The sequence below is a fragment of the Panthera leo genome, chromosome A1 (genome assembly GCF_018350215.1).
Source record: "Panthera leo isolate Ple1 chromosome A1, P.leo_Ple1_pat1.1, whole genome shotgun sequence".
Lineage (NCBI taxonomy): Eukaryota > Metazoa > Chordata > Mammalia > Carnivora > Felidae > Panthera > Panthera leo.
The window spans coordinates 209,324,310-209,343,181 of NC_056679.1; the positions used below are offsets into that span (position 1 = coordinate 209,324,310).

Below are 18,872 nucleotides of genomic sequence, written 5' to 3' on the forward strand. Positions count from 1 at the left end.
AGTATTAAAGGACTGCTGAACAAAGATAAAAACGCTTAAGAAACTCTTCAATACAGAGAACAAACTGAGGGTTGGTGAAGGGGAGGTAGGTGGGGGGATTGGTTAAATGGGTGATGGGCATTAAGGAGGGCACTTTTCAGGATGAGCACTGGGTGTTGTACATAAGATATGAATCAATGGGTTCTACTCCTGAAGGCAAGACCACACTGTATGTTAACTAACTTTAATTTAAATAAACAAGGACAACACTGATGGGGAAATAAGTGTGGAAACCTTGACAGTTATTAAAACTACCCTCAACTAGAAATGAGCTGGGGCCAACCACAAAAACCAAACACTTCTTGAAGTTATTTTCTCATAGCTCCTTTATTTTAAAGCCCCAAAGCCTGCATAATGCAACGTCCTCACCTTCTACCCTTCTCTCTCCTACCTCTTTTTCCCTTTATTTATTCAAGTAGGATGACACGTGGACTGACATTGTAGGTAGCTTTTTGCACCATTACCCAGGGACTAAGAATTAGAGTTAGAGCTAGCTACCACAAGAATGAGTCCCTAAAAACTGTGTAACAGTAAGTAAATCTCAAAAGAATGATGAAATTCTTTGAACTTAAATGTTCAGAATAAAATGGGCTGCTAATATCTATGACAAACTTCAAAAGATTACTGAAAATGACATCCAAAATGAACATCACTAAGAAATTAGATTAAGTCAGGCTATCAATCTTTCTTCTCTGAAGGGCAGTTTCCATTACCATTTCTAGAAATGTTTTTTTTAAAGTCTATATTTGTTCCTATATGCAAATCCATGCTTCTTCAGTTTTGATTTTTTTTTTAATGCTTTGTCTCATCTTCTTTGGTCCTTACTTTTGTATTGATTCCTTTATCGTGTTAAGACCTTTAAATAAAGGCCACCATTTCTTAATTGGTCATTAGGATGAAACAGAAATTAAGGTCTTATCTACTAGCTGACCACTCTAATTTTGTTACTTTCACATGCATGCCAATAAACCAAAGGAAATAATGATATGTGTCATTAAAATTTTTAAATCTCAAATAATTTATTTATGACAACTGCAAATAATTTTTTCTACAGTCTCTTAAAAAATCATTGTTAATACAGAAGAGAACACAGATTAGATAAATTGACCAAACTTACGGTCTGTGAGACTAGCAATCCCCGCGAGAGTAGTGATGGGGACATGGGGCATATCCCCATTCATCCTGAAGTTCTGGAATGGTGTTGCCTATAAAAGTACTTAGTTCAGGTGCCAGCTGTCATTACTTCCCATTTCCCAAACACTGCAACAGAAAACAGACAATTATTTGTAAAAATATGTCATATATAATTCTATTAGGGAAACGCCTATAAAAAATAAGATTTTCTGCTTTCCTTGTTTGTCAACCTATACAACAATAATACCTATCATTCATTTATACTTACCATACATCAGGCCCTGCAAAGTGCTTTGCATATATTAACTAATTTAGTTCTCACAACAACAATGTAAGGTAGGTACTATTATTTTCTATATTTTACTGATGAGGAAATTTATTTACAGGGAGTTTAAAGTAACTTGTGGAGGAAAGATTAGAACCCAAGCAATCTGGCTCAAGAGTCTGTGTAACCAGTAGACTGTATTACTAACCTGGGATACTCAATTTTGACAAGTACTGTAATTCTTTTCTATATCATAAGCACATTAAAATCTAGCTGGTAACTTGCCCTTCTAATTAGGCTTCTCACTACTCTTCTACATAAACCATCCTCTTCAAACAAGCTGATCAGATTATCTTGAATTCACCTTGTGTTTTTGCATTTTTATTTATTTCCTTCTATATCTCTCTACCTAGGTAGCCCATCTGTGCTTTAATCCAAATCCTGTAATTCCTCAAGATCTAGGACAAGTTCCCACTACCTCATGAAACCGCAGACAAATTCAGCTAAAAGCTTTACCTTAATCTAACTTTCACTTATAACACTTATAGCCTAACATACTTTTGTAAATAATTATACATTCCTTTGTAACTTTTGGAAACTTGCCTTGTTTCATCCTTATAGAATTACTTTATGTTAATGTACTTACCTTGCTTTCCCAAGTATCACTACATGCTTCTTAATACCAACCAATCACTAATTAACGCACAACCCGTAAAGGACAGAGAAATACGTTAACATTTTAACATTCCTCTACAATGACTTTGTTGACTCAGTTTTTATGATGCAATTCTGTGTCTGTGTGTACAGACATTCTGTTAAATTCCTGACATGTTTTCTAATTCTGTTCAGTGTCCCCCAATTTTTCTCATCTTATTTGATCTTGTGGCTCTTGGAATCTTTATCTTTAATAGCGTACTTGTGTAAGAACCTTTTTCTGAAGTACATAATACATTTTAATAATATGCACATTAGTCAAAGATATGCCTTTATTAAATAACTTCATAAACTCATCAGTAAATAGAAGTCTACTCCATATCAACTAAGACACAGTGCTAAAATAGAAAGTTGAATTGTAATTTTCGCTTTAAATGTTTCTTTTTTTGAAATGTTGTATTTGCTTGTCAGTCACTGTTAAGAGAACCTCTAAGTTTTTTGAGTTGTAAACTTCAAAACAATGAAATAACACTAATAACTTCTCTCTCTCTCTCTCTCTCTCTCTCTCTCTCTCTCTCCCCTCATGTATCTTAATGTATCTTTCCAAGTATTTTTTTAAAAGTAGAAGTATACAGGCAGTTAAAGTTACAAATTTTCTTTTTCCACAAACACAATTATAGATATATGTTGACAGAAATTCATAAAACATATATGTATGGTTTAACAGAGTTATAAAGCAAGCATCCAAAGAACCACCATCTAGAAAGTTAGCACCCTAGTTCCTACCACAGGTAACAACTACCTTGTCTTTTCGGTGATTTTTTTCCCCTTTATAAGTAACAACTGTCTTGTCTTTTTGGTAATTATTTTTCCTCCCTTACAGTTATGTCCTTTATATGTACATTCTTTTCTAGTAGCCAGCCAAGGAAAAAACACTTCCCTTTGCTGAATGACTGACATAAAATTTGCTAGTAGAATCCACTGAAAGGATATAGCACAGGAAATAGTATAGGAAAGACTACTGGCTATCTTACATTTGTTCTCTTGCTACAATATGGACTTTACTCTTTGAAGTTATTAATTTGATTCTTTAACAACACTAAAGAAATTTAAGGAAATACTGCAAATTTAGCATCAAGTACTACGAAGTTGTATCAAGTAGTAAAAAAAGAAAAAAAAATTGAAACCTGACAGAAGTCACCAAAACATGAAACATGACGGATTTTTTTTTTCTAAGTTTGGGCTAATAAAAAAGTTAGTTTATGCTTAATAATTAATGGGAAAAAATAATTGCATGCAAATTATGTATAAAACAGCACAAAAATATCTTGTTATTCTTATACGACTCATCGTTGTAAATGTAAATTGCCATACTCCAACAGATTAAGTAACAAGTATCCATATTATTTAATTCAGAGGACAGGAACCAATAAAGAACAACAAGCTAGAGAGTTATATCGTGGGCTAACCAACTTTATTCCGCTTGCCTAAATCCCACGTAACATGTAAAAGTAGACCCAATTCCAGCTGGAGTTTTTTAGTCTAAAAATGATTTAATTAGTTCTCACATATGAATTAGGAGATTAATAAACCTAACCACAAGATTGTGCTTTTCTTCTTAGTGACATAATAAGGCATGTTAATACTCTGATGTCAACTGAAAACTGGGAGTAAATGGGGAAAGAAAAGAGCAACAATGCTTGTTTGGTTTAAAGTGCTTTAGTGTACAGACTGAGTACGTGACTACTGACAAATATTATTTATACCTCACTGCTGAACTATGCTGGTTTCATTGGAAGCCAAGCTTTTGAAGAACAGCAAAGATTTTGTTAGAAATGGACTTAAATTTTAGCTAAAGTCACAGATGTTGATGAATATGAGTAATTTGCGGAAATAATGCTGCCTATGCTGGAAAGTGACCAGAGTCCATCAAGAAAGAACATTCCTAAAATTCTAGAAATCAATATGCAGAACTCTAACTAATTAACATGGCATTTCTGGCTCTGGATTGGGCAATGTTTGGTCTACCTGACTATGTGAAAGTATACTATCTTTCATGAAACTGCTGAAACTGAAGCTGAAAGTCATTATCTCTGGGGAACAATGTGTTTGGAATGAAATGGTAACCAAATGGGAAAGATTATAATGAGTGCTTTAAAACTGTCACTTAAGGCAGTACTTTACTCAATTAAAATCTGTGAATGGTGACCAATTAGTAGATTATAAAATAGAATTAGTGGGTTGAGATCAACACTGAGAGGGATGGAAGGAATAGAAACACAAGTTTACACTGCATACTGCTTTGTGACTCCAGGTAAAATGTCTGTGGGTCACTAAAGCAAAGCAGTTTCAAAAGTGCCACCTAAAAGAATTGGAAGAGTGGACGAAGAAGCCCACCTCCTAAGTGGTGATGAGAATGCAAAAAATAATGCAACTTGACGTACTACCCGGCATATAATAAGTGACCCAAAAAGTTAGCAGTGTTAGTGCTAACTGAAAAAAAAAATTTTGGGGGGGAGAACAGAGGAGAAACACAGATGAATTAGGGAAAAGGGGTCTTTTCAATAATATACATAGTCTTTACTTCCAAAAGATATATAGTAAGTTATTATTTGAAATTCCAGTATATATTTCACCATAGTATCACATATATGTTTACTAGTCCTAGGCAGGCCCACCTATAATTACTTAAATGGTAAGGTAGCCAAAACAAATACTGGCAAAGAAAAGTAGGGGAAAAACTTAACTGTTGTAATACTAAGAACTAAATCAAACACACACACACACACACACAGAACGCATTTATGGCTTATTTTAGAATGGCCTGGTTTAATTACAATAATTCTTAATTACTGGAAGATACTATGGCAAATTCTCATTTCAATCCATTATAATGAATCTGACGTGAAAATCTTGACAAGATTTTAGCGTATATGCTGCCGAAGCAAGCACTCTTGACAAGATTTAAAACTTTTTTTTTTTTTTTAATGTTTATTTATTTTTGAGAAAGAGAGACAGAGCACGAGCAAGGAAGGGACAGGGAGAGGAAGACACAGAATCTGAAGCAGGCTCCAGGCTCTGAGCTGTCAGCACAGAGCCTGACACAGGGCTCGAACCCATGAACCATGAGATCATGACCTAAGCTGAAGTCAGAAGCCACCCAGGCACCGCGACGAGATTTTTAAAAAATGTTTATTTATTTTGAGAGAGTGTAAGCTGGAGAGGGACAGAGAAAGACAGGGAGAGGAGAATCTCAAGCAAGCTCCATGCTTATCACAGAGCTGGACACAGGGCTTCATCTCACAACCATGAGATCATGACCTGAGCCAAAATCAAGAGTCAGACACTTAACCAACTGAGCTACCCAGGTGTCCCTTGACAAGATTTTTTAAAGGCTCTGGTTCTTTGTTCACTTAATTTAATTTCACTTTAAAATTTATGGTTTCTTCACACAAACAAAAGAAATGCAAATAAAACATTATTGGTAGAAGTTATAATAACTCAAATTGGGATGTATTTGGAATAAAAGTTCCTCTCATAAGCTGATGGTAGATGAATTTTCCTGGGCAGCCAGTGTGTACGCTAAAGCCAAGAAATGTGTACAATCTTGTCTCAATAACTTCAATTTTTTAGTAGTAAAAAACTGTTAGAAATGACATTTACTGAGCACCTAGTACCCAATAAAAAATACTTTAAGTGTACTCTTTTTTTTTTTTTTTTTTTTTTAATTTATTTATTTTGAGAGAGAGAGAGAGGAGAGCCTCACTCCCACCCAGAGCCTGATGCGGGGCTCCATCTCACAAACCACAAGATCATGACCTGAGCTGATATCAAAAGTGAGACGCTTAACTGACTGCGCCACCCAGGCATCCCTTAAAGGTACTCTTATTTAATCCTTATATGACACTGAAGTACTCATATTACAGTTTTATTTAATGAGGAAAGTGATAATACACAGAGGATACATAATTTGCCTAAGGTCATACAGGAGAAATCAAACTCAGGCTGTCTGGTACATGGACATTTTACATAACAACTAAAATGTACAGCAATATTATTAGTTTAACATGACTGATATACAATAATTGACATTACATCCACAAAAGATTACAACAATTAAAAATCATGTTGTACAGTCAATACAGATGTGAGGAAAGAAACAGTCACAGTATCTAGCCCAGGAATAAAGAGAACAGCCTGCCTGGGTCTGAATCCAAGCTCTCCCTACCTTTTGATAGTATTTATTAGTCCTTCATTATGATGCACCCAATAATGTTTATTTTGTAACATGGTGTCAAACACCATGCTAGGCAAACAAAGTTCAGTGGTTAACAAGATGGAAACAGTCTCTACCCCTCAAAATTTGAGTTTGGCCACAGGCATGCTGTAAAGGGGAAATCATCTAGGGAGAGGACACAGAAAGAATCACTGAATTAAAATCTGAACTAATTTTACTTTGAGAACTCCATATTTTAATCCTTCCACAATCTGCATCAAATTTATTTAAAAACAAAGGCAAAGATTCTTAAAATTCATGAAAAGATATTCAAGATATATTGCTAACTGAAAATAATGCCAATGTGTACACAGTTCAAGTCTATTTTTATTTAAAACACATTTTTATACAAATGACAGTCTAGGCATGAAAAACATTCTTTAAGATTATATTTTAATTTAAACCATTAACAATGGTTAGGGGGTCGGATGTATGTATTCTGGGATTTGGGGGAATTCCCATTTTTGTAGTATTTATATCTATATTACTTGAGCACTTCTTAAAACTACTAGAACATTACTTTTTGATTTAGAAAAACAATGATATAAACATGTACAAAAATGGAAAATACTAAAATGAATCTTTTAAAAAAATGTTTGTTTATTTATTTATTTGAGGAGGGGGGCAGAGAGCAGGAGAAAGAATCCTAAGCAGGCTCCATGTGTTGTCAGCACAGAGACCAGTTTGGGGCTCGAACCCACAAACCATGAGATCATGACCTGAGCCAAAATCAAGAGTTGGACACTTAACCAACTGAGCCACCCAGGTGCTCCAAAATGAATTTTCTAATAGTTGCTGCTATATGTATACGTAAATACATATTTAAATAATTTAAATATTTAAATTATTACTTATGAAACCTATGTTACGAATCTACGGTATGAAAGTGCTGTGGTAGATGCTAAGACTAACAGAATATGCAGGATGCATTCACAGACACTTTTGCCAGAGCACAAGGCTAGAAAGGTGAATTGGACCCTGCAAAGGAGTTTGTATGAAGTGGTGACCTTTTTTATTTTTCATATCCTTGTTGTAAGCGAAAAAGTTTCAGTAAGATTAATGTAAACAATAAGGAAGATGGAGTGGCAGAAAGAGAATGGAGGCAGAAAGTTGTTGAATACTGCAATGACATGTAACATGACGTGTTCTGATTTCGAATGTACTCAGAGATTCAAGTGCCAACGTAACATCCAGTTGGAGATAATCTAAAGTTGGAAATTCCAGAACTGACAAAAGCAGTTGGAATTACAGCTATAGATATGAAAATGATCCACAGAGGATTGGTAACAGTTAAATTATAATAATAGGAAATAGGCAAGACAAGGTAACATTGTGGGGGAAGGTTTTTTTTTTTTTTTTTTTTTTTTTTTTGCTGTTTGTTTTTTTAACACTTCTTATGTGTGAGACGTTAACATATACCTTTCCTTAACTGTTACCAAAGTCAGAGGGTTGTGAAGATTATTTCACAATTGCAAAACCGAAGGCTCAGAGCCTAAATGCTTTACATAGCACACAGCAAAGCTGGGATTTGAACTCAGATGTTTCTAACCAAATCTTATATTCTCATGTATATCCAAAGGACATAAAACCAGGAAACATCTACACTGCCATGGCAGAAAGGGAAACCAATAAACGGTAAGGAAGTTGAAGCTAAATGTGTGTTCAAGGTCTCATAGTTAGTAACTAACCGAATCAAGTCTAGAATACATTGGATTTATAGCTCAGTATTCTTTATACTTATGTTGTCATCTTGCATAATTATAACATTATTTTGAATGAATTAAGATTTCCTACATGTGGAATATTTAGCTAATTAACACCGTTCTTCTTTGGTAATAACATATTATTTTTGGGTGGGGAGACAAAGGGGGCTTAAAACTAGTATATTTTTATTATCTCAGTTTATATTACATTTAATAGTATAAGTTGCCTCAAATTCTTTTGGGAAACAAATGGAATAAAAATCCTAAACAGCCAGGTAAGGAAGTGAATAAATACACATACGTTGCACTACTTACTAATTTAAGCAGGTAACAGTGGCCCCCTTAAGAGCGGTGCCCCTCAAACAGAATCCTTCCACTTTAGTCAAGCTCCCTTCAGATCCCTTCAAACTGCCTAAAATGTATCCAAGAACAAGAGTTTCACATTCTATTTAAGATACTTCCAAAAGATGTTCCTTAAATCCTAGCTCAAAAACAGTTCCCAATCAGCCACACTGTGAAAATTTTCACTTTGTTAAAACATTTGTTTTTCTATAGTTCTAAGTTATTTCTATTAAATAACAGAAATGCAAAATAAAAGCAAAAAAAAAAAAAAAAAAAAAAAAGGCAAAGCTCTAATGCTCTCTTTGTACATATGCTTTGCTTCTGGAAGCCTGAGCTCTCTGCAGCCACCATGCTGGAAACCAATAAATGTGTGTTATTCTTGTGTGTGTTCCAATAGTGCAGCCATATCATAATATATATAATATACAATAGAGGAATACAGTTACATTATTGAGTACTATTATAAAGAGAAAGAAGTCACAAATCAGGTTGAAATGTATGGTGTCTCATTTTATTTTATTTTTTAAAATCTTTTTTTTTGGGGGGGGGGGTATTTATTTTTGAAGGAGAGAGAGAGACAGAGCATGAGTAGGGGAGGAACAGAGAGAGAGGGAGACACAGAATCCGAAGCAGGCTCCAGGCTCTGAGCTGTCAGCACAGAGCCTGACGTGGGGCTCAAACTCACAAACTGTGAGATCATGACCTGAGCCGAAGCCAGACGCTCAACCGACTGAGCCACCCAGGTGCCCCTGATGTCTCATTTTAAAGAGTATGTATACATTCATTCAGAAGTAAAACGATTAGTAAAACTATATATTTCGATAATCAGTTTTCTTCATTGTTCATATCAATTTATTTCACATGCATTTTTATATAAACCAACTTTAACAAAAGCTTGTATTACTTTAAAAGGTCCCAGCTGATTATTAAACTGACTTACAGAGGCCTGCTGAGTACTTATACAATGTCTAATCTTCTTTAATTTTAAAAAAAATATTTATTTTTGAGAGAGAGAGACAAAGTGTGAGTGGGGGAAGGGAGGAGAGAGGAAGACACAGAATCCGACGCAGGCCCCAGGCTCTGAGCTGACAGCACAGAGTCTGACATGGAGCTTGAACGCACCAACCACAAGATCATGACGTGAGCTAAAGTCGGACACTTAACTGACTGAACCACCCAGGTGCCCCGACAATGTCTAATCTTAACAAATATGGAAAAATACAAGCTGCATTAGGAAAAAACTTTCCTGAGTCTTAGAATTAATATTTAATTTTTATTTCTTCTTCTTCTTCTCTTTCTTTCTTTCTTTCTCTCTCTCTCTCTCTCTCTCTTTCTTTCTTTCTTTCTTTCTTTTTTAATAGAGAGGCCATGGAGGAAATTTCCAAGTGCTACTATAAATTACTTGGGTTACTAGTCCCATTCCCACACCAAAAATTTTATTTCTCACTTCCTGTCCACTGCAGAAGAAACAGCCCATCTTAAGCCCCTCATTGAGGTTGAAACTGTACCTTACACCATGAGACTACTTAGTATACTATACAAAGGTATTAGAAATTAAAAAAAAAAAAATCACACTGGAGATTTTTTCTTTCTAAATGAGGTTTAGGTCTTAAAGAACTATAACATTCAGATGTGGGTCTCAACTTCTGACCATAGATATCTGACAATACATGATTAATTAAATATGAAATATAAAAGAAAATGCTTTTATGTGAAATTACTGAAGGATCCACAAGAGGGCATACTTTCAACTACTATAAAAATGTAAAATTCCGTTTCTTTCTGTTTTGTTTTTTAAGAAATAAAGATTACTTTTTTAATTTTAATTCCAGTATGGTTAACATACAGTGTTATATTAGTTTACAATATAATTATTCCATAATTCTATACATTACTCAGTACTCATCAAGAGTATTCACCTATCCCCTACCCACCTTCCCTTGGTAACCATCAGTTTGTTCTCTATAGTTGAGTCTGCTTCTTTTTTTCTTTGTTCATTTGTTTTGTTTCTTAAATTCCATATGAGTGAAATCATATGGTATTTGTCTTTTTCTGACTTACTTCGATTAGCATTATACTCTCTAGATCCATTCATGTTGTTGCAAATGGCAAGATTTCATTCTTTTTTTTTTTTTAAGATTTCATTTTTCTTATGGTTGAGTAATATTTCATTGTGTGTGTATGTACACACACACACCTACACACACACACCACTTCTTCTTTATCCATTTATCTATCGATGGGCACTTGGGCTGCTTCCATAATTTGGCTACTATAAATAATGCTGCAATAAACATAAGGGTGTATATCTTTTTGCATTAGTGTTTTCATATTTTTTGGATCAATACCCAGTAGTGGAATTACTGGATCACATACTAATTTTATTTTTATAAAATTCATTTTTTTTTTTTTTTTTTACTAAGTCCACCAAAGGTTAGCCAGGTTCTTCTGAATTGATTATTTGGTACCATTAGAAAGCAAAAGATTCTGAAGTTTGCAATTTTTTTTTGCTTAAACACACACAGGAAACTTTTTTTTTTTTTTGATGACTATAAAATATAAGAAAGGCCTAGATACATCAAGACTTTTACATTAACATTAAATTATAAAAGTATGTAATAGTTGTATTAGTCATTTTGTTTCTGTTAGCTATTTGAATTTGGCTGCCCTAAAAATCTTTTCAAGAAATTTTGGCTACCTTAATTTTTGATCCTCATTAAGTGATACAGTCCCTTGGAACAATGAATTCTTCAAGACAACTTAGAACAAATGGATTATGTTTTATACTTTAGGAAATTTTTCCAATTCAATAGATCATTTACTTAGAATATCTAAGAGTAATTAAGAAAGAGCAGAGGAAGATATGCAAAAAAAAAATCATAATCACTTACACATAATCTGCATTACTGATCCCTTTTCTGCCCTAACCCATTCAAAGACATCATTCCAGCAACTCTCTTGTCTTCATCATCAATTTTCTCTCTTATTGGATCATTCCAATCAGCATGTAAACATCTATATACTGGTAAGTTCCCCTACTCCCATAAAAACAAAACAAAACCCCTTATCTGGAACTCCTAGGAACCTTATCTTGACCCTTCTAACAACTGCTTGATTTTTCTGCTCACACAAAATTCCTTCGGTTGTCTACATTCATCTCTAATTTTCCTGCATTCTCTTGAAATGACACTATATGTGTTTTTATTCTCATCATTCCACCAGGTGTCTTGCCATGATTAGTAACAGTGTCTATACTGCTAAATAAATACAATGGACAGCCTCAGGTCTCATGTGATTTGACCTAGCATTCAACACAGTTTGAACAATTCTTTTGTTTTTCCAACATATACTCCTGGTTTTTCTTCATACTGCATTGGCCACCCATGAATCCTGTTTTGGTTTCTTCTCATCGTCCTGTCCTCCCATATTTTAATCTCATTCAATCTCATGACTTTAAAATAGCACCTGTAGGGGCACTTGTGTGGCTCAGTCATTTGGGCACCTGACTTCAGCTAAGATCATGATCTTGTGGTTCATAGGTTTGAGCCCCACATCAGGCACTATACTGACAGCCCGGAGTCTGCCACCTGCTTCAGATTCCATTCTGGTCTCCCTCTCTCTCTCTCTCCCCCTCCCCTGCTTGCACTCTGCTCTCTGCTGTCAGTGCAGAGCCCACTTTGGATCTACTGTCCCCCTCGCTCTCTCAAAAATAAATTTAAAAAGAAAATAGCACCTGTATGCTGATGACTCCCAAATTTGTATCGCCTACTTTGACTTCTCCCTTGTATACTAGACTCATATACCCAATTGCCTAGTCAACACCTCTGCTCTGATGCCCAGTAAGTACAGGTCTAGAACAGAGGTTAGCAATCTTGATTCTGACTTTTAAGAGTCTGAATTATATCCTTTAGATAATTCCTTTATTAGGTATGTGTTTGCAAATATGTTATCCCAGTTGTTTGCTGGTCTTTTCATCCTCTTAATATTATCTTTTGAAACTTTGATGATGTCCAATATATCAATTTGCTCTTTCGTGGGGGTGATCGTGGGTAGATGGTAGTGGCATTCGACTGCAAAGGTGCATGTAGAAATTTTCTGGTGTGATGGAAATGTTCTATCTACATCATGAAGGGATACTGTTTACATGAATATCCCCATTTGTGGAAATTATAAAGTTAAGATTTCGGTTTTTTGGTATATATAAATATTACCAAATTCCAAAAAACTGTAAAGGTAATAACGATAAATGAGCAGTGGTTGAAGAATGGGCAGAAGTACAGATGAAACTAAAATTCAACATGTTGATTAAGCTGGGTGAGGGGTACTGGGCATTCCTTATACTCTTTTGTTTACCTAGCATATATTTAAAGTTTTCCATAATTAACAGCTTTTTTTTTTTTTTTAAGGGAACTTTTTTGTTAGGTGAAAAATACAGTCTCATAGGAGGTCAGCATTAATTAAAGCCTCCTTTTTTTCCGGATCTATTACTGCTAAGCAATGTGCTATAGGCTAAATGTTTGCGTCCCCCGCCCCCAAATTCTTATGTTGAAACTTACTTCCCATTGGAAGGTATCTGGAGGTGGGGCCTCTGAGAGGTGATTAGGTCATGAGGGTGGAGTCCTCATGAATGGGATTAATGCCTTCATAAAAGAGACTCCAAAGGGCTCCCTTGCCCATTCTGCCATATACAGACACAGCAAGAAGACAGCCAGTTTATGAACCATGAAGTGAGTTCTCACAGACACCAATCTGCCAGCACCTAGATCCTGGAATTCCCAGCTTCCAACACAGTGAAAAATAAATTTCTGTTGTTTATAAGCCACCAGTCTATGGTATTCTGTTGTTACTGCTTGAATGGCCAAAGACATGGTATGTCCTTCAGGCTCTATTTCTACAATTGATTTTAAAAACCCATAAAAGAATTCAAGAGACCCAAACATAGCCATTAAATAATATAACTAATGAATGCAGAAAAACATATTGGGATAGCTTTTCAGGAAAGATAAACTTTTTAAAAGTCAATTTAAATCATTAACAGCTTCTTACTGAGGAGTTTTCTTTCAAAATTATTTTAAATAGTTCGCTTTACAGGGAAAGGAGTTCTAAATAGAGAAGTGATTTCTCATTCATGTTATCTATAGCAACCTTTTGATGATTTCCACCAGACCCCTCTACTATTTTATAGGAGATAAATATATAAATTGAGGATGTATATTTCTCTAAATTTATAAGCTCATGTTCAATGAACTAATCATAAAATAGATTTCATACCATTAAATGCCATATTCTTTTTGTATATAAAATGAAAACAAAATAGCTCTTTAAATTCTGTCACTATCAATCCTTCACTAGGAGAAATGAATTTTTAAATTTTATATGAGATTTCTAATTTATTTAATAATCACAGTTACACAAAAGTAAACTTTCTATGAAACTCAGAATATTAAAAGAAAACATAACAGCAACTATATACTCAGATAGGTTAATAGAAATGCAGAATCAAATGACTTTGAGTGTTATGTATAATCTCCAAGATAATGATTTCAAACAGTAACAGCATTTGAACTCTTTAATTAAATCTTAAACTCTCAAAACAATATTTTCACTGTTTTTCTTTCTTTGGTTTCTTGGTTTAGAAAATCTTGGGGTATTAACTAGATAGTGATTTCCTATGACTAGAATATATGATAGCAGATGGATATTTTAAAGTACCTAAAAGATCTTGTGTTCATGTTCTCTGTCTCTAAAAAATACAAAAATTAAAAAAAAAAAAGTACCTAAAAGAAATGATTGAGAAATCTCATCTCATGTTACAGAGGACTTTCACTGCTATTTAAGAAATCTAAGTAAAACTGGGGTGTATACAAAAGAAGGATATAAAAAGGTTTCTCAAATAATGTTTTAACACACTTAACTATTAAACATAAACTCAAAAGCAAACTAAAAATGGAAATAAAACACTTTCAATTTTGATCAGAACACTGAACCACCAGGACTTGAGGAAGTAGTTTAACTTCTCCTTACCAGTGCTTGATAATATTAAGTATGCTTATCACTGGGTGATGAAATTTGTAAGTGACTAATTTCCTTTTTCTTGTTTATCTGACTTCCTAATTTTTAAAGAAGTAAAACTTTATGTATATATAATAATCATGCACTTAGCACTTAACACCTGAACAGGACCTGACAGATAGTGGGTATTGTGTACATAATGGTAAAAAACCAGGCATGGTTAACAGAGAGTCCAGTAGGAGTGATATTATAAATAATCGCCATGTAACATATAATTACATACTGTGATAAATCCCGTAACAGCAATAGCAATAATAAATAATAGTTAGCACTTAATATCTGCCTGGAATTGTTCTAAAGAATTTACATAATTTCACATTAATTTATATTGAGTTCATTTAATTCATATTTACATATTATAGTTCATTTAATGCTTATCCTATTAAATACACACTACTATTACTTTCACTTTAAGATAATAAAAACTGAGGAATATAAAGGTTAAGTAACTTGCCAGAGGTCTGATTCCAGAGTCCCTGCTCTTAACATTCCAGAGTCCATGCTTTTTTCTAAATGAAAAGAACAGGGCACTTTGAAAGAAAAAAAGATAATAACTAAGTTTACGTTGGGGTAATGTAAGAAGTCACAGAATGTCTCATTAAGGAAATCTCATGAGGAAGAGTTAGGCAAAAGGGGAAGAAGACATGGAGACAGGGAATGATTAGTATGTTCTAGTCTCCAAAGAATGACAGAACCTAGGCAAAAGGAAAAGATTATGTGGCTGGTATATAATGATGGACTGTTCAAGGGCTTTCGATTTCATTTCGTGCCACATAAAAAAAAAAAAGTAATCTACTAGCCACTGATATATGTATGTCTTAGCTACTGAACATGGCATCTATAGCTGCTTATTTGGAATCTATTTCACACAGCCTGCATATACTCCTTAAAAATATTAACTTGAGTTTAAAATCAGTTTCTGCATAATTACTCATCGCTTTAAAATTCTAGAAGAAATAAGAATTTGTCACAAATAAGGTATGAAAATAACTGCCTCAGAATAAACTTTAAAGGATAAACCTAAGTGCTAAGTAAGAAGAAAAATTAAACTCTTGGGTGTTTGTGAAATGAAAACTTATGTTCATGCAAAAGCTTGCACCTGGATGTTCATAGCAGCTTTACCTATAACAGCCCCAAACAAACTGGAAACAACTCAAGATATCCTTCAATGCATGAATGGTTAAACAAACTGTGATAAATCTACACCACGGAATATCACTCAATAAAAAAGAAACAAAGTATTGATATATAGAACTTGGATGGATCTCAAGGAAATTTTATACTGAGTGAAAAATCCCGAACTCAAAGTATACAATATGATTTCATTTAAGTAACATTTCTGAAATACCAACATTATAGAAATGAAGAGCAGATCAGTGGTTGCCAGGGATTACAGATGAGGAGTGCACGTATGTGTCTATGAAGTGATAGTACAAGGGAATGGTGCTGGATGATGAAACAGTTCTATATTGTTTGTTTGGTTTTTTAAAAGTTTGTTTGTCTGTTTGTTTGAGAGAGAGAAAGAGAGAGTACGGGGTACAGGCACAGAGAGAGGGACAGAGAGAATCCCTAGTAGGCTCTGTACTGTCAGCGCAAAGCCTGATGCCAGGCTTGAACCACAAGATCATGACCTGAGCTGAAGTCAGATGCTTAACCAAATGAGCTCCCAGGCGCCCTGAAATAGTTCTGTATGTTGAGTGTGGTGGTAGATACACACAACCTCATGTATGATTAAAAAACCACACACATATATAGAGTAGGCATAGTTGGCTAAATCAGAATACTCTTAGATTGCACAAATGTCAATTTCCTGATTTTGACCCTGTACTAGAGTTATATACAATTTTACTATTGGGGGAGGCTGAGTTAAGGGTGCACCTCATGTCCCTGTACTTTTTTTTTTTTTTTTTTGCAACTTCTATGAATCTACAATTATTTCAAAATAAAAAATTATTAAAAAGCAATGAGAGTCTGGGTGCTCTATACAGTACCTAGTTCATTCACATTACTGGCTTTTATTATTGAACCATGTTAAAATAAAGTTGATTTAGAAACTACAGAACACTTTATAGGCAGAATGTTTTTTCTTAAAATTTTTATTTTTTTAAATGCTTATTTACTTTTGAAAGAGAGAAAGCGATTGGGCAAAGAGTAGAGACAGAGGGAGACAGAGGATCCGAAGCAGGTTCCATCCATGCTGACAGCAGAGAAGTGGATGCGGACTTGAACCCACAACTAAAACCACAAGATCATGACCTGAGCTGAAGTCGGACACTCAACCGACTGAACCACCCAAACGTCCCTCTTAAATTTTTATTTTTAAAAACTTTGAAAAGTTATTTAAATTTTTTTCTGAAGGTTTTAAATTTTTTAGGTTAGGGAGATAACGGTAAATTCTGATTTAAAGATTTAATTTCAATTTTGCAAATTAATTACAAAGTTACGCACAACTACCACACAAGTACAAGAAGCTGCCATAACCTTTACCCACACTCACCAATTGTTTACGTTTTGCCCCATCTGCTTTAACACTCACAAACCTTCCTTCTTCCCTGCCCTAGGGTGTGGGTGTGTGTGTGTGTGTCTAAACTATGGGAGAGCAAGTTGAAGATATGGCCCATTCTTCTAAATACTTTACTATGTACTTCCTAAGAACAAGAACATTCTCTTAGGTAATCACATCAGAATGAACAAAATCAGGAAATGTAACATTTATAAAATCTAAATATATCTAATATAAAGAAATATAATCTAAATAATCTTAACAATAATTTAAAAATCTTAAATAATCAAAAATATCTAGGGGCGCCTAGATGGCTTAGTCAGTTAAGTGTCCAACTCTGATTTTTGCTCAGGTCATTATCTCATGGTTCACGGGTTCGAGCCCTGTACAGGGCTCCACACTGACAGTGCAGAAGCCTGCTTGGGATTTCCTCTCTGTCCCTCCTGTGCGCACTCTCTCTCTCCCTCTCAAAATAAATAAAACTTTAAAATAAAATAAAATATGTAATCCACAGTCCCTCTTTTATCAATTGTCCCAATAATGTTCTTTTACAGTTATTTTTTTTTCTTGGTTCAAGAACCAATCCAAGATCACATACTGCATTCAATTTTCATGTCTCCTAAGTCTTCTTGAATCTAGAATACCTCCTTAGACTTCATTTATTGATGTGGATATCTTTTAAGAGTATGGGCATACTGTATTGTAGAATCCATCAATTTGGGTTTACCTGATGTTATTATTAGATTCAGGTGATGCATTTTTGGTAGGAATACCACAGAAGTGGATTTTATGTCCTCCTTAGTGCATCACATAATAAAGCGTCTGATACCAGTTTTTTCCTAATATTGGTGATGTTAATTTTGATTACTTAAGATGGTATGGGCCATGCTCTCCTCCATTACTCTTTGCAGTTAGTTAATAAGAAATTTGTGGAGATTTTGAGACTATATAAATATCTGATTCTAATTAAACTTTTACTCCCTAATTTTAACACCATTAATGATTTTCTATCAATCTGTTATATTTACTACTTAGCATTCTACTGTAATGGAGCATTCCCCTTCTCTCTTCATTCATTCATATCAGTGTAGATTTGAGATTTCCTTTCCTTTCCTTCCTTCCTTCCTTCCTTCCTTCCTTCCCTTCTTCCTTCCTTCCTCTTTCCCCCTCCCTCCCTCTTTCCTTCCTTCCTTCCTTCCTTCCTTCCTTCCTTCCTTCCTTCCTTCCTTCTTTCCTCCCTCCCTCCTTTCTTTTCTCTTTCTCTCCTTCTCTCTTTTTCCCTTCCTTCCTTCCTCCCTCCCTCCTTCCTTCCCTTCTTTCCTCCCTCCCTCTTTTTCTTCCTTCCTTCCTTCCTTCCTCTCTCCTTCCCTTCCTTCCTTCCTTCCTTCTTGTTGGCTCTGCAGGGCTTAAACTCACAACCCCTGAGATCAAGACCTGAGCTGAGATCAAGAGTTGGACTTTTAATCAACTGAGCCACCCAGGTGCCCCTTGAGATTTCTTTTTTATTCAATGGGTTATAATCTTTTATTATCATCATTTATTTTGATGCTCAAATGGTCCCAGATTTGGATAGTAGCAGCTCCTTCAAGCTCACTTCTGTGTCCTTCTGTTGTGTCCTATCCTCCTTTAAGCAATTCCTTACTTTCAAGGCAGTAAGATGTTTTAATCTTATCTCATACTTTTCCTACCTGAGTAGTGGAAATCAGCCTTTTCCTCAGGGAGGAGCTCTGGTTCTATTTAGTGGAGAATATTGTTTAGATATAGTGCCAGTTTTGCTCTGTTACTGGTATCTCATTGTAGGCTGAGTTTTAGTTTGAAAAGAAAATAAAGTTAAATGAAAATGAAGCAAGGACATTAAATGAAGAGACCCAAGAGAAAAATAAG

General features: G+C 34.7%; 1 protein-coding gene across 4 annotated transcripts in view; it reads right to left on the bottom strand.

Annotated features, from left to right (window-relative positions):
* Positions 1-18,872, bottom strand: part of NIPBL (NIPBL cohesin loading factor) — a 200,167-nt gene that overhangs the window by 115,731 nt on the left and 65,564 nt on the right. For all 4 annotated transcript variants that reach the window (XM_042951844.1, XM_042951836.1, XM_042951868.1 and 1 more), the window contains exon 2: positions 1,157-1,299. In XM_042951844.1, the coding sequence (XP_042807778.1) occupies positions 1,157-1,220 (64 nt within the window). In that variant the 5' untranslated portion in view covers positions 1,221-1,299. The remainder of the gene's footprint in view (positions 1-1,156; positions 1,300-18,872) is intronic.